The sequence below is a fragment of the Tachypleus tridentatus genome, chromosome 3 (genome assembly GCF_004210375.1).
Source record: "Tachypleus tridentatus isolate NWPU-2018 chromosome 3, ASM421037v1, whole genome shotgun sequence".
NCBI classification, from domain to species: domain Eukaryota; kingdom Metazoa; phylum Arthropoda; class Merostomata; order Xiphosura; family Limulidae; genus Tachypleus; species Tachypleus tridentatus.
Genome location: NC_134827.1, coordinates 84,642,781 through 84,656,763, shown reverse-complemented (window position 1 = coordinate 84,656,763; position 13,983 = coordinate 84,642,781). Strand labels below are relative to the sequence as shown.

Here is a 13,983-nt window from a genome sequence, read left to right as displayed (position 1 = left end):
CAACTTTCATTAAATTCTCGTTTTACCAGTCACGCGCCATTCCCGTTTTGGCAGTAGTGTCAGAATCAATCAAATTGTCTTTATTTTCTGAGTGTTCACCGTCATCTAGATCCTTTCGTATTCGAATTATCCACTAATCCATATTATGGAATTAAAAACAAAATATATTCAAACACTTGAAAGTTTCACAATAAAAATATGTTTGCAAGCGCATGCAAAACAACGCACACTCGATAACAAACATCTAAATTAGACTGACGTTACAAAATGGGCGGAGTCTGTGGCAGTGATGAAGCGCGTGACATTAGCGATGACGTTAGGCAGTGCAGTTGCTAATTACCAAACTTGCGATAAAAAATAAATGACGGAAAAAGTTGATTCCTAATCTCGAGCTGGCCGTAATCGTGCTATCCACTGGCCACATCCAGTGGTCATGGAGTTGTTGTACACTCCTGATCTAGACTATTTAGACCTCAGTATATACATGTTTAACAATATACATCATTGCTGGCAAAAAATGTTTATATTTATTTTCAACAAATTTATTTTCATTTTATTTATGATAATTATATAAATATAAATATGAAATATAAATTTAGTGAGAATGAAGTAAATTTCCAAATAATTCAGAACAAGAATGAATATATTTATTTATAATGTATATTATATGGCTTAATTTGTTAATTGTCTTTCCTTTTTTGTATTAGCGATTTTTTTTATTTCATGTCATGAGGTTCATGTCAATCTAGATGGTATTTACATAGTTTTAAACATTTTGAAGAGGTAATGAAAATATTTCATTTTAATTCATAGAAATTGAGGCTTTATTCCATTAAAGCCTTGGGAAATAACTAGCAGCTGTTAAAAGTATCTGAATTTACCTTTATGTGAAGTTAAGTATTTCTCACTAAAAAATAATAATTACATTGTTTCAATCATATCTTATAAAGATAGCACATTCCAAGATTTGTTAATATCCAAATACCAGATGTTCATTTCAGCTACGAGACAATTTACTAGGCATGTATACGTAAGCTGTGTTATAGACATGTATACGTAAGTTGTGTTATTGCATGTATTATACCACCTCTTCTTTTAGACGAAGAGAAAATACTAACATATTCGATTTATTAATTTCATAGTTGGTCTTCACTTAACTACGTACACATGTGGTTTTTATTTTCAACTATCTGTAAATAGGACAAAAAAGTTGAAAGAGTTACGGCCATGAACTCATATCTCTAATAAACTATTCTTTTAGTCTTTAATCTTAATGAATAGAGTTACTTAAGTGGGTTGTCAGATACCGAAATCAATGCGTATAGACATTGATAGGATCACTATATAATTGTTTTGTTTGTTTGTTTGTTTTGGAATTTCGCACAAAGCTACTCAAGAGCTATCTGTGCTAGCCGTCCCTAATTTAGCAGTGTAAGACTAAAGGGAAGGCAGCTAGTCATCACCACCCACCGCCAACTCTTGGGCTACTCTTTTACCAACGAAAAGTTGGATTGACCGTCACATTATAACGCCCCCACGGCTGGGAGGGCGAGCATGTTTGGCGCGACTCGGGCGCGAACCCGCGACCCTCAGATTACGAAGCGCACGCCTTAACGCGCTAGGCCATGGCAGGCCCGCCACTATATAATGTCTTAATACATTGTGCAGCTTCAAAATAGATAACTAAAAGAGACAAGATTTATTTAATAAAGATTGCTCATTACGCTTCTCTTGATTTAGGTATTAAAATCTCACATTAGTTTTAAATACTAGGCCTTCATCTTTATATTCATAGGTTTATAAATATATATGAAAATATTAACATTTGAATTTTTTTCTTTTGAAGGCGTAATTGAAAAGTAAACACTAATGAGTTACTGGTCGTTAAACAGGTCGCAACAGATACTGTATTGACAAAAATTATGCTGGAACTTTCATTATCTGGGATAGAATATTTGGCACGTTTGAGTGTGAAGAAGAAGAAGTTGTTTATGGTGCAACACATCCAGTAACTACGTTTGATCCATTTTACTTACAAGTAAGTTACCTACAAAATATAGTTTTTCTCAAGATTAAGATTATAGAGCCATTTTTAAACTGCCCTCTTCATGACTTAGTATAAAATGCTTTATATTAAAATAAAGTAGAAAATCATTTCTGTCTTACCTGTATGCTTGATTAATGAATCAAAAGTATTTTAAATAGTATTGCCAATTCTATAATATTATATATTTTCCTTCATAGCTTACACATTTTTCATAGAATTTTTTAGACAATAATATATATTTGAAACATAAAATCATTTATAAGAATTATGTGAGTATTTGAAATAAACTTATCCTTTTCAATAATCAACAAATGCATCTTTCACATTTCTCTGTCCAACTTCTCTGGCTAGTTTTACTTATTACTAGAACAAATGTGCTTTAATTGCCTTGTAACATAAGGATATTACATGTAACATAAATAACAAATTACCATTCCATTTACATAATCATACATTGATTTATAATTTCCATACACAAGGCTGTTGATATAATGGGCAAAGAGGACAATTACCAAAAGGTTCCCACGGATGAAATCTGGTTATACAGTAAAGCTCGTAGAGCACCTTTATCGTACATTTTCATTTAATCATAAAACTCATCACTTTTTATTTTTCTTTGCATATAGATACTTCGTACGTTAAGAATAATTGAAATAATAACATAATAATTAGTTAAACGCGTTATGACATAGATTTAATAGATATTTCTTGTTTTATTAACGTTTTTATCCTTGTGCTCTGAGTTAAAAATGGTTGTTACTATAATTTGGTCTTATTTATGAGCTAGTTGCTGTCCTAACTTGGGATCTTCTATAAAATGTTAAAAGAGAGAGAAAGATGGCCGGTGCTGGCTCTTGATGCCACCATGTTTACACATCACTGCTAGGAAAACTTTGTCCTTTATTAATATAAAAGTGACTCTTGTAATATTTAATAACCACTGGAAACCACGTGAACTATCAGCAACTAAAAATTTAACTGAACTAAATGGTAGAAGGAAAAATTACATAAACAATGAACACAATCATATGTAAAAACTAAATAAAAATTGTTACTTCTATCACGGCAATTTTTCGTATTTTGTAACTCATCCTCTCTTTATGTAAGATACTCTATCCTTATTGAATAATCTATAACCACGTATTTAAAAGACATTTCTATTATCAATACCCTCCGTTACTGTTGGCAATCTAAAGTAATATTGTGTGTTTTTTATATTTCTAACATTGCACTTGTAACAATTAAGTCTACTCTTAGAATTACTTCTATAGTTACTTCCTATACTATACCTTTCTTTAATCTTATTTTTCTTTCAATTATCTTATTCTGACACTCACCACTGTCCAGTTCTAAATTAAAACTTTCCAGAATTATCACTTAATAACCCTTACAAACAAGCCAGCCTAAAGGCTGGAATCGTATTCCAGACTAAATATATTCCATGTTACTTACTTAACTTTCTTACATTAGACTTACCCAAAGTGGCTTGCACTACACCCTTCAGCCGTAATTATGAACCAATCGACCCTTTCAATCTAAACCATAATGAATAAGACCCTTCAACCAAGAAATAATTTTTTAAACAAATCAACCCCAACAGAAAATTCAAATGTCATATTAAAGTGAAAAATCCTTTACATAAATACACCATCACAATATTGCAAAATATCCTTTATAAACTCTAGCATAAATATAATACTGATATATATATATATATACTGCAAATGATAAGTTTAATAATATAATACATAATGATATACGCAATAAACATTTGTACACACACAAACTGCAACTGCAATTTAATATAATACTAAATATAAAACCGAATCTTGATGCATAACACACTATCACTACAAAACCATTCATAGTGATTAACTTTCATTCTCATGGTTAAAAAACAAAACAACTTATTAATGAAGAGAAAGGAGGATGGCTTGTACTCCTCAATATCTCAGTTGGTTAGATCGTTACTCCTATTAACAATTAATAAGGTTGTGGGTTCTATAACAGCAATGATTGTCAGAAAGTTTACTTTCATCGATTCATGATACCTTTTAAATGCAGTAATAATAAAGAATGTGTAAGTGGGTCTGGTTAGATTCGTATTCCTGTGATTTGGTTGTGAAATTTCAATCCATTAATTCCCTGATCACAACAACACGTAGTTGCATGAAGTTTTATAATCTTAATTTTAAAAAATAAATAAAACTTATGAGTGAAAGAAATCAAAGAGGGGGCAACTGTTCTTAGATAACTAAGTTATACAGAGCATTATCCCTGTTTAAAAGGTCCTTGGTTCAGGCTCCAGTCTTGGCACTTTTCTTCTGCTTATCAGCTTTTTCAATTACATAAATGTTGAACATTTCAATCGAAATGCATCATTTGTCAAATGTTAACACAACTCTGAACAGCACGTTTGTAACCTCCGATATTTGTGTTATGCAAAGTCTAGAGGACCTTTCGCCTTAGAACTCCATGGACTAGGGACCAGTAGCTGCACTGAATGGTGAGAAACATGGCTCTGTGATTGATAGTAATGATACAACACACCTTCCTGCTATTGTACTTGCTCATGCAAGTGCCACAAGTTGCAAGTATCAATGCTACACCTTTTGTGCAACTTAATTGAAACAAAACGGAAAATTACGATTTTTTCAAATTTTTGCGTTTTATTTCTGAGAATCCAAAAATTACTCACAAATTAATACATGATATGACCGCCTTTATTTTTCAGAATATCATTAATCCGCTTTGGCATCGAGTCCACGAGTTGACTGCAATCTTTACTAATTTTTGGATCGCAGTACCACACCTCAATTATGGCATCAATTAGCTTATCTTTTGTAGTACAGTCTTTTCCTCGAAGTCTTTCTGTAAAAATCGTCCAAACATTTTCAATAGGATTTAAGTCTGGAGAGTTTCTAGGCCAGTCCAGCACTTTTATTCACGTTGTAGTCATAAAATTCTTCAAAAGTTTCGATGTGTGGCACGGAGCCAGATCTTGCTGAAAAATGCCAGATCCATCTGTATATCTCTTTTTCAATTCTGGAACGACGTTTCTCTGCAAAACTTCGATGTACTGTGTTCCTCGCATCATACCTTCTACGATCTGTAAGCCTCCGACACCATAGTAGCTGAAAAAAGCCCCAAAACATCTTCTTCAAGGGATGTTTTACAAACTGATTTATGTGAGATTCTCGAAGTTTCTCACCTGGAGATCTGTAAACATGCAGACTTCATTGACCCTGTACGAAGAAATGAGTCTCGTCACTGAATAACACCTTCCTCCATTGTTCTTGCGTCTAGTTCTTGTATTTCAGACCCCATTGATACCGTTTTTTCTTCATTGAGTTGGTAAGAAGTTGTTTTTTGACTGGTCTCCTTGCCCTTCTAACGCAATTTCGAATGACGTAATATTCCTCAATATTTCGTCATATATCCCAAAAATAGATCGACCTTACTGCAAAACACAGCTAATGACGCCGTCTGTGTGAAAAAATGACTATTAAAGGAAATCAGCGGGTCCAGCGAGCCTACACCGGCCGCCATACTGAAAATATTGTAAAATGACCATTTGTTTCAATTAATTTGCACAAGGGTGCATGTTTCTTAATCAGAACTCACAGAGCTTTATATTACTGTAGCGGCCTGGCATGGTCAGGTGGTTAAGGCATTGGACTCGTAATCCGAGGGTCGCGTTCGAATATCTGTCACACCAAACCTGCTCGCCCTTTTAACTGTGGGGGCATTATAATGTGACGGTCAATCCTACTGTTCATTGATAAAAGAGTAGCTCAAGAGCTGGCAGCGGGTGGTGATGATTAGCTGCCTTTCCTTTAATCTTATACTGCAAAATTAGGGAAGGCTAGCGTATATAGCCCTCGTGTAGCTCTGCGTGAAATTCAAAACAAACCAAACAAATCTGGAAGATCTGGCCAGATTACGTATTATTTTGATATATTGTATATAGCAGAAGAAAAGAATGGTTCAAATGTAGAACATTAAGCTCTGATAAAAAAAAAAAATTTTTTTTATTATTTCACATTTAAAATGTTATTTTGTTACATGTTAAATGTAAAGTTTTTAATTATTAACATCTATGAAACTCTTAGCACCTAAAGTTAATTGCATACGTCATAAAATAAATTAGTTTTGGTTTGTTTTGAATTTCGCGCAGAGCTACTCGAGGGCTACCTGCGCTAGCCGTCCCTAATTAAGACTAAAACTAGAGGGAAGGCAGCTAGTCAGCACCACCCACCACTAACTCTTGGGCTACTCTTTTACCAATGAATAGTGGGATTGACCGTCACATTATAGCGCCACAACGGCTAAAAGGGTGAGCATGTTTTTGACGAGGTTTGAAACCCTTGACATAAGATTACGAGTCGAGTGGCTTAACCACCTGGCTATGCCAGGCCAAGAAGTCGGTCTGCAGTTAATATTACAATTTGCAACTGAAATTTCATTCATAATACTGATTTGTAGGCTAGGTTTCATTCATCGTATATAATAGAGCAAACGAAGGTTATATAAAAATGTAATTATAACTAGACACATAATGGAAAAATGTTTACATTTTTCTCAGTAGACATCTAGTTTACCTGACCCCTTGAAATATAACAAGCAATAAAAAACTACAAACCTTTTAAGTTCAAAGTATAATTTTTCAGTAAAGTTGTTTCTCACTTATTAGATCTATAAATGTCTCTCTTTAGTAAAAAATATTTTGAAGCCCAAAATATCTTTGGTTTTAAAACTAAATTTAATGCACTGACTTAACACTTTTAGAATATACTGTTGAATGTTTGATAGTCATATTTGAATGAAGTGAATCATTTATTCAGATTCAACTAATGGAATCAAACCATTTTATAATGTTCATATTATTTAGTGTATTAGTAAATTATCTTTATTTAAATGATATGAATATAGATGATGAAAAGTATTGTTTTGTCCTATAACTCCTATTCTCTTCACATTTTGTGCATGTATATCTTGTTATTAGTAACTGCCTTTTCGAATTAATAACTAAATTTCAAATTAATAAATAACTTTTTTATTTGATAGTTGGGTCACTTCACACACATCTTCAAAACCTTTTGGGAAGTGAAAGGATTTACTAACAAGTTGTCAGTGCTGTTCAAAGGTCCAGGATGGGCTCCAGGAAAACCTCGTCTTGGATTGATACAAGATATCCCTGATGTAAGATTGTATGTTTTATTGAAAGTAAATATCTTATATGAGAAAAGACATTTATTTTACTGCTGTTATAAGAAAAATTATGGCACAAGAAAGATGGATTCAAGAAATATCTTTTACATGGAATTTATGTTCTTTAGTGGGTCTAAGGGTAACTTTATATGGTACTCCATTGGAAAATGAGGTAGTAACTCTCACCCTGCAAAACTATATGTACCAGCTCAGAACTCTATTGTTTGACAAATATAATTTTGCAGCACAGAACTCTTTATGGTGTGTTTATCATATTTCATTTGTTTGTCCACGTTTATGTGACATCATAACTAAAAATATATGTGTGTGTTGTGTTGCAGTTAATTAAGTTAATGGATAAACAACTTAAAAGTGATAGTTATTTAGGCTGTTATAGAAAAGGCTAGGATGAATAACAGTTTATTACATAAACTGTAACTAGATGGTTATACAATAATAACTGTTTATTAAATGTTTATATATTAAAATATTAACAATTAATGTTTTTATTTTCAAGCATGGCAACGTTTGAATAAGACACTAACTTAAAAAAAAATCTTCAGTAAATTGTTTTTCTTTTCTTTTTCATAGGTACATGCTCCTATCGACAGGTATAACCCACACCTTCCAACATGGTGTAAAGTCTATGTTCTTGTGCACTTTTCCTTAATATTAGTTGCTTTCATGGAACTGGCAGACAGAGATGGTGTACGTCACGTTATGTTCTTTTTTATGTTATTCCTATATTTGTACATAAAACGCATTTTGCCTTAATGAAAGTTAGATATATATAACATTAAAAGTGTATAAATATATACATGTAGGATGAATTGAAATTCAGAACATGTATTTCTCTCTATTTTAAAAACAGCTGGTACAGGTATAAATACTTTATAAATTAAAATAAAGTACAGAACAACGTTTCGACTTTCTTAGGTCATCTTCAGGTTAAACTTTTAACACCCATACCAGCCGTCTTCAGAATACATTTTAACTTCAAGTAGGTTTATTGTCAGCATGTATTTATTTTATAGACATTCATTTTGACAATCAGTTTAGGATTTGAGACATATCGAGCATTTTATTCTTAAAGAAAGATTTCTTTGAAACAATCCATTTTTTTTTTCAGACATTTATTGTGGCAATTTCACTCCCAGTATATTTATATTTGTGAAAAAAGTCAAAATACAAATTGTTTAAATATTCAAAAGTTACGTACCTAACAATTTTGTTCAACAGCATTAAGGTTTTAAAAAGAGAGTTGTTATTAGTAACATTCACTAATTTAATGCTAAAAACAAGCAAATGTGACACCTGCAGGCAGCAGAATGTTGAAATAAAAAATTTAATAAAAGGCTATAAAATATTTTAATTTTTTTATGGTCTGTAATTATATGCTTGTGAAAGCAGGTTTTATTTTTGGATATTCTTGTTTTTTATTGTATGAACACTTTTATATCATCTTATACTTTAGAATAATTTATGGATAATTAATTCAATTACTATATGTTTATTGATTTAACTGATTTTTAAACCAAATGTAAATACCTCACTATTAAATAAATATAGTAATCATTAGGCAAGCTTACATAATCTCTACTTAAACAATCTGGTGGCATTTTTTGTAAAATGGAAAGTGTAAAAATACTTTAAAAAAGGAACAGTGACTGTGTTGCATGTATATAGTTGATACAGTTTTTGCAACTTTTAATGCTAGTATAATATTAACATGTTAAGAATGTCTTGATCAACATACGCACACTATAAAATTAATCTTATGATTATAAATAAAAATATGTTTATTTTTAAGAATTGAACTGAACTTTTATTTCTTATCATTCTTATGTGTGAGATTAAATTGCTTATAATGTACTGCTGAAATTCACAGAAGAAACAACTATTTATATACACAAATTATGTTTTTAGGAATAGGTTATTAAATTGTTTCATATAGTAATGATGGATTTATTTAGCTGGTTGGGAAAGTAAATCTTATTTTCTTATTAACTCAGAGCTTCAACCAGCTGACAGTGATTTGTGGATTAATGTACTGCATGCTGTCTCTAACATCCTTTGGATTAATCATGGACAAGAAGTAGGCATATTTCAAATAGTCTGAGCAGTTAATTGTTATTCATGAATGTGGATTAAATCATTGTGAAGAGATTTTAGTCATGAACAAATCTAACATGCACTGTATTATTTTTCAATAATATATTTTGTGTTAAATTACTTATGCTACATAATTAATTTTTGTTTTTAATATATGTAAATTTTATTTAACAAGGAATTTTAAGACAGGAGAAGTACTAGGTTAAATGTGTAACTAAACTATCACAATTAAAATACATATTTTTAAAGCAAAGACAGAACTTTGCAGGTTTAACATTCATACCACCATGAGTGAAAATGATTTTACTTTTAAGCAAATTAAACTACATGGCATTTTTAATTAATTTATAAGTATTTGTAAACTGCCAAATAATTTCTCCCCTAATAAAAAAATCATTAATATTTATTCAAATTACTAAGGGATAAAAACCTTGTAACTTAAATACTTTCAAAAAGAGGACCTGTCTTCTTCAGTTTGCCCTAGACACTATGAAAATATTCAAATTATCACATATCAATTAATTTGTATTGTATTGTTATACAAATATGTATATTATGAAATTAAATATACTTCTCTGATTATTTCATAAGATTTGGTATTTGAGTTATTTAGAAATTGTATTATATTTTATGATGCATACTCACTTTATATAAATATGTCTTAACATTTTGCTTACTCTTTTGCAATGTATAAAGTACATGTGATAACATGTAAATATGTTGATTTAAATTAATACTACATTATTTCTTGTGCCTTTCTCATAACATTCTTATTAGCATGAGATGACATTATAGGCTGCCTGTCAATTTTTTCAGTAAAAATGCAACAGAAGTTAAGTAAATCCATAAAAAATAACATTAATGCATTAAATACACTTTTTTAACCTAAGATAAAAGAGTAAATTAATGTTACAAAATACAGGGTGTTCATAAAATCACTGTGCACTTATATATTTATTAACAGACATATTTCAATATAGAATACAGGAGATAAATATGAATGACAATTATAAACAGTGTTGAAAGTGATCCCTGTTGGCATTAATACACGCTTGGATCCTTCTTATTTTGTTTCTAAACACCACTATCAGTTGCTGGCTTGAAATAAACTGAATGAATGCTGTTATCGCTGCTTTCAAAATTGGACAGTGACTTTCTGAACACCCTGTACAACCATTTATGTGATATTAATTTCAAAGGCTAATTTGATATTTATTACAATTAACTAAGAAGAAATATGCATTAATTAATGGAATCAATTATAAAAACATTTATGTCAGAATAACCTTATAAACAAATACAAATACAAAAGTTGTTTTAAATGTGACCCATGGAATTTACATCTTTATAGAAAATCTAACTCAGCATACAACTCAAAAGAAATTTTTTAATGACTTTATATATTGTAAAATATAGAAAAAATATAGTCCTGTTTCTATTGATTTATGAGAACAATCTACTAAAAACAGACACAAAAGTTACTCCTTATGAGTGAGAATAGATATTTTAAATGTTTCATTAGTTCTCAATCTAAAACATATATTGTACAATATTTTAAAAGAATACAAAGAGAGTTATTTACTTCTAATTGAACTAAAGTTATTTTTATTCTGATTATATAATGTCACAGAATTTATAACTTGTACTTTTTACATGTATTTATAGGTATTGGGCACCATTAGTGGAATTTGCTCGCTGTCTCTTGTACTATACTGTAGACCTGTATTTCTTACCTTCTGAAGAAAGCTCGTATTATGTGTTCATCATGGCTTTAAGAGCTGTATTTCTTTTTTCAGCTCTGCTTTGGACTTTATTCCTTGTACAAGTTGTTTCGCTTAAATTTCACAAAAAGATTAAATAAGAAAAACCTATTTGTGTATTTAATCTTTAAAAAGGATTATTTTATGAATGAAATCACTGAGTTAATCACAGTTACAGTGGGTTGTAAGTTGCAAGAACGTCAGAATACAGTAATTTGTTAGTCTTTGGTACTGATGTAAAAAATGAATTAAGATATATAGCCACAGGTAATTATATCTTGTAACAGCTGTAAATACAGTTTATGAAAATATGAAATTACCTTCCTAATGTACATGTGATACCTCATGTTTGTTTTAATTATTTTATAGAAAATATTTTTATTAGCATATTTGAGAAACATGCAAAGCTAATTAACTATAACAGTCCAGTTTGAATGCTTTTAACAATTTTCTTTTTGGAGAATTAAGTTATAAGAAACTGGTTGTTCAGAACGGACTTTCTTTTAAGTTCTTCATTTTGTATTCCTACCCACAGTTTATAAATTTGTATGAAATTGTTAAACCTGTTAAATGCAATGAATGTTTTATTATTGTCTTGATGTAAAAACACATTTTATATATATATTTTTTACAGGAAATATTTTGTATTTATCTAGAACACTCGACAGTCTGTGTAATAACAACATCTTCAAGATTTTTCTTGTATAGTCTCTGATAGTCTCTAATTCTGAAAATATACAAGAAAAATCTTGAAGATGTTGTTATTACACAGACTGTCGAGTGTTCTAGGTAAATGCAAAATATTTCCTGTAAAAAGAATATAAAAATCATGGTTTTGAGCAATTTCAACATCATATCAAGATGCATGTTCAAAAGAAATTTGGAGAATTGGAGATTGAACAAAAAGAAACTTGAAGTCATTATTATACAGATTTATTAATGATTAGGCTAACTAAATGTGATATAAATTCACATTACTTTGCAATAAATTTACTTAACATTTATATTCCCAATAATCAATGCACAGAAACAAAGTTGTAATTCCAAGGGAATCAAAACCATTGATGTACCTATTTAATATTAGTATTCTTGTTTAATGTTCAGTACTCATCAGTTTTAGTATTAAAGCACATTGGCCACTGAAATATTTCCCATCATGCAGAGTTACCTTTGTGTAAATGGGAAATTTATCTTAAATTGTTATGAAATGAAATAAAATTTTATTTCTCTGATTGGTTATGAGGTGCATGACTTGTATACCTTGATAACACGCCATTGGTTTAAGACTATAATTCAAGCAATTTAAACCAAAACTGTCATGGTTCCAATAAATTAACTCATAAAAACTCTAGCCCTTTATGTGGTTCCATAACCACAAAATGTCCTACAATAGGTTGGTCAATGGTAATCTTTCAGATCTTCAATACTAAAATCTGGAGTTTTTCCTCATCATGTGCAGAGTGAAGATAACCCATTATTTAGTTTTAAGCTACAACAACTAAGCAAAAGTTCAAAATGTATACCAAACTTAAAAATGTTGTACTTCTTGAACATATTATTAAAAACGATTGTTGTCTAAACAATAAGTCACTCACTGAAATGCACAAACACTTTCTAATTTTATTATAGGTTAGCCAATCATTACATGGAACTCAGAGTAGTTTTTGAAAAGCCTACTTATTTATGTTAAACTTTTTCCAAATTGCTATATCATTTGCACATAGCTTCTGATTTAATTATTTATTTCACTGAAACATTTCATCAAATAATGATGCATATTGACCAGAAAAAGAAAGATATATATATATATATATATCTGTGCTGTCTAGCTATATCAAATATCTAGACTATTCCCTCATTAATTTCACCATTGGGATGACTGGTGTTATTTTAAGCACCCATATTCTTAGAGGGGGGAGTGTTATTGTTTTTCAATGTAAAATGTTGTGATGCCTGAATATACCATAGGTTTTTATATACTGGTAAAATTATAGTACTTACTCTCTGAATTTATTCTATATATGCCCAAGTTTTACATAACACTTAGTTTGAAAAGCCATTAAATTGGTTTTGTTTTAAGTTACTTTTGTTCCTTTGTTATTCTTGGAATGGATAATACCTGTTACTGCATAGGGTGGATAATGCTCAGTACAACATTTTGTGTAAGGGTATCAACAATGTTATTCAGGTGATATCTAAAGGTTCTCATACCATCCATATACTAATAAGAATGAATAGTCTGTAGGGAGTACTACTTGCACAGGATATTCTTATGCACTAGAAACATTACATTTGATCACTCTGGTTTGGAACATCGTTTGATCAGTATACTCTTGGTCATGGCTTGAGCTTGAATAGTCAAATGTACATTGTCAAGTATACATATTGTGTTTAATGTTCAAATAAAGAGTTCTGATTTTGTATGATACTTTGTGTCCAGTCTCATTACTGCATTTTATGTTGACTCAATTATTAAGAGATTTAGTATTTTCCTGTAATAAATATTGAGAGCTAGTCACCTCTTATGTAGCAAAACTATACGGTATAACTTGAAAATTAATTCAGTTTCACTTTGTTGTATCTCAAACTTAGATTTTTTCAGTCTACAAGAAACAAACTCTTTTCATAATAAATCGAAAATTCAAATTTTTCTGTTATCCAGAAGTGATTCAGAGTTTTTATGCAATTATCTTTTGACTTGTTTTGCTTTGAATTAAGATCAGTTTTATGCTGTTCAACATTGCATTCGATCTTTTTTTTTTAAGTCAATTCTAATTTTCAGTTTTGATTTTATGATATATTTCTCACTAAAATATTGCTTCAGTCTTATATACTCACAGAATAACCCTTTCT

The 13,983-nt window shown here is 30.3% G+C and overlaps 1 protein-coding gene across 1 annotated transcript in view; it reads left to right on the top strand.

The window, feature by feature from the left end:
* LOC143247381 (alkylglycerol monooxygenase-like) overlaps positions 1–13,558 on the top strand; it is a 51,980-nt gene extending 38,422 nt beyond the window's left edge. Inside the window, exons 8-12 of the mRNA XM_076495375.1 lie at positions 1,893–2,038; positions 7,115–7,249; positions 7,850–7,966; positions 9,271–9,353; positions 11,036–13,558. Of these exons, the coding sequence (XP_076351490.1) occupies positions 1,893–2,038; positions 7,115–7,249; positions 7,850–7,966; positions 9,271–9,353; positions 11,036–11,231 (677 nt within the window). The 3' untranslated portion in view covers positions 11,232–13,558. The remainder of the gene's footprint in view (positions 1–1,892; positions 2,039–7,114; positions 7,250–7,849; positions 7,967–9,270; positions 9,354–11,035) is intronic.
* Positions 13,559–13,983: the final 425 nt, after the last annotated feature.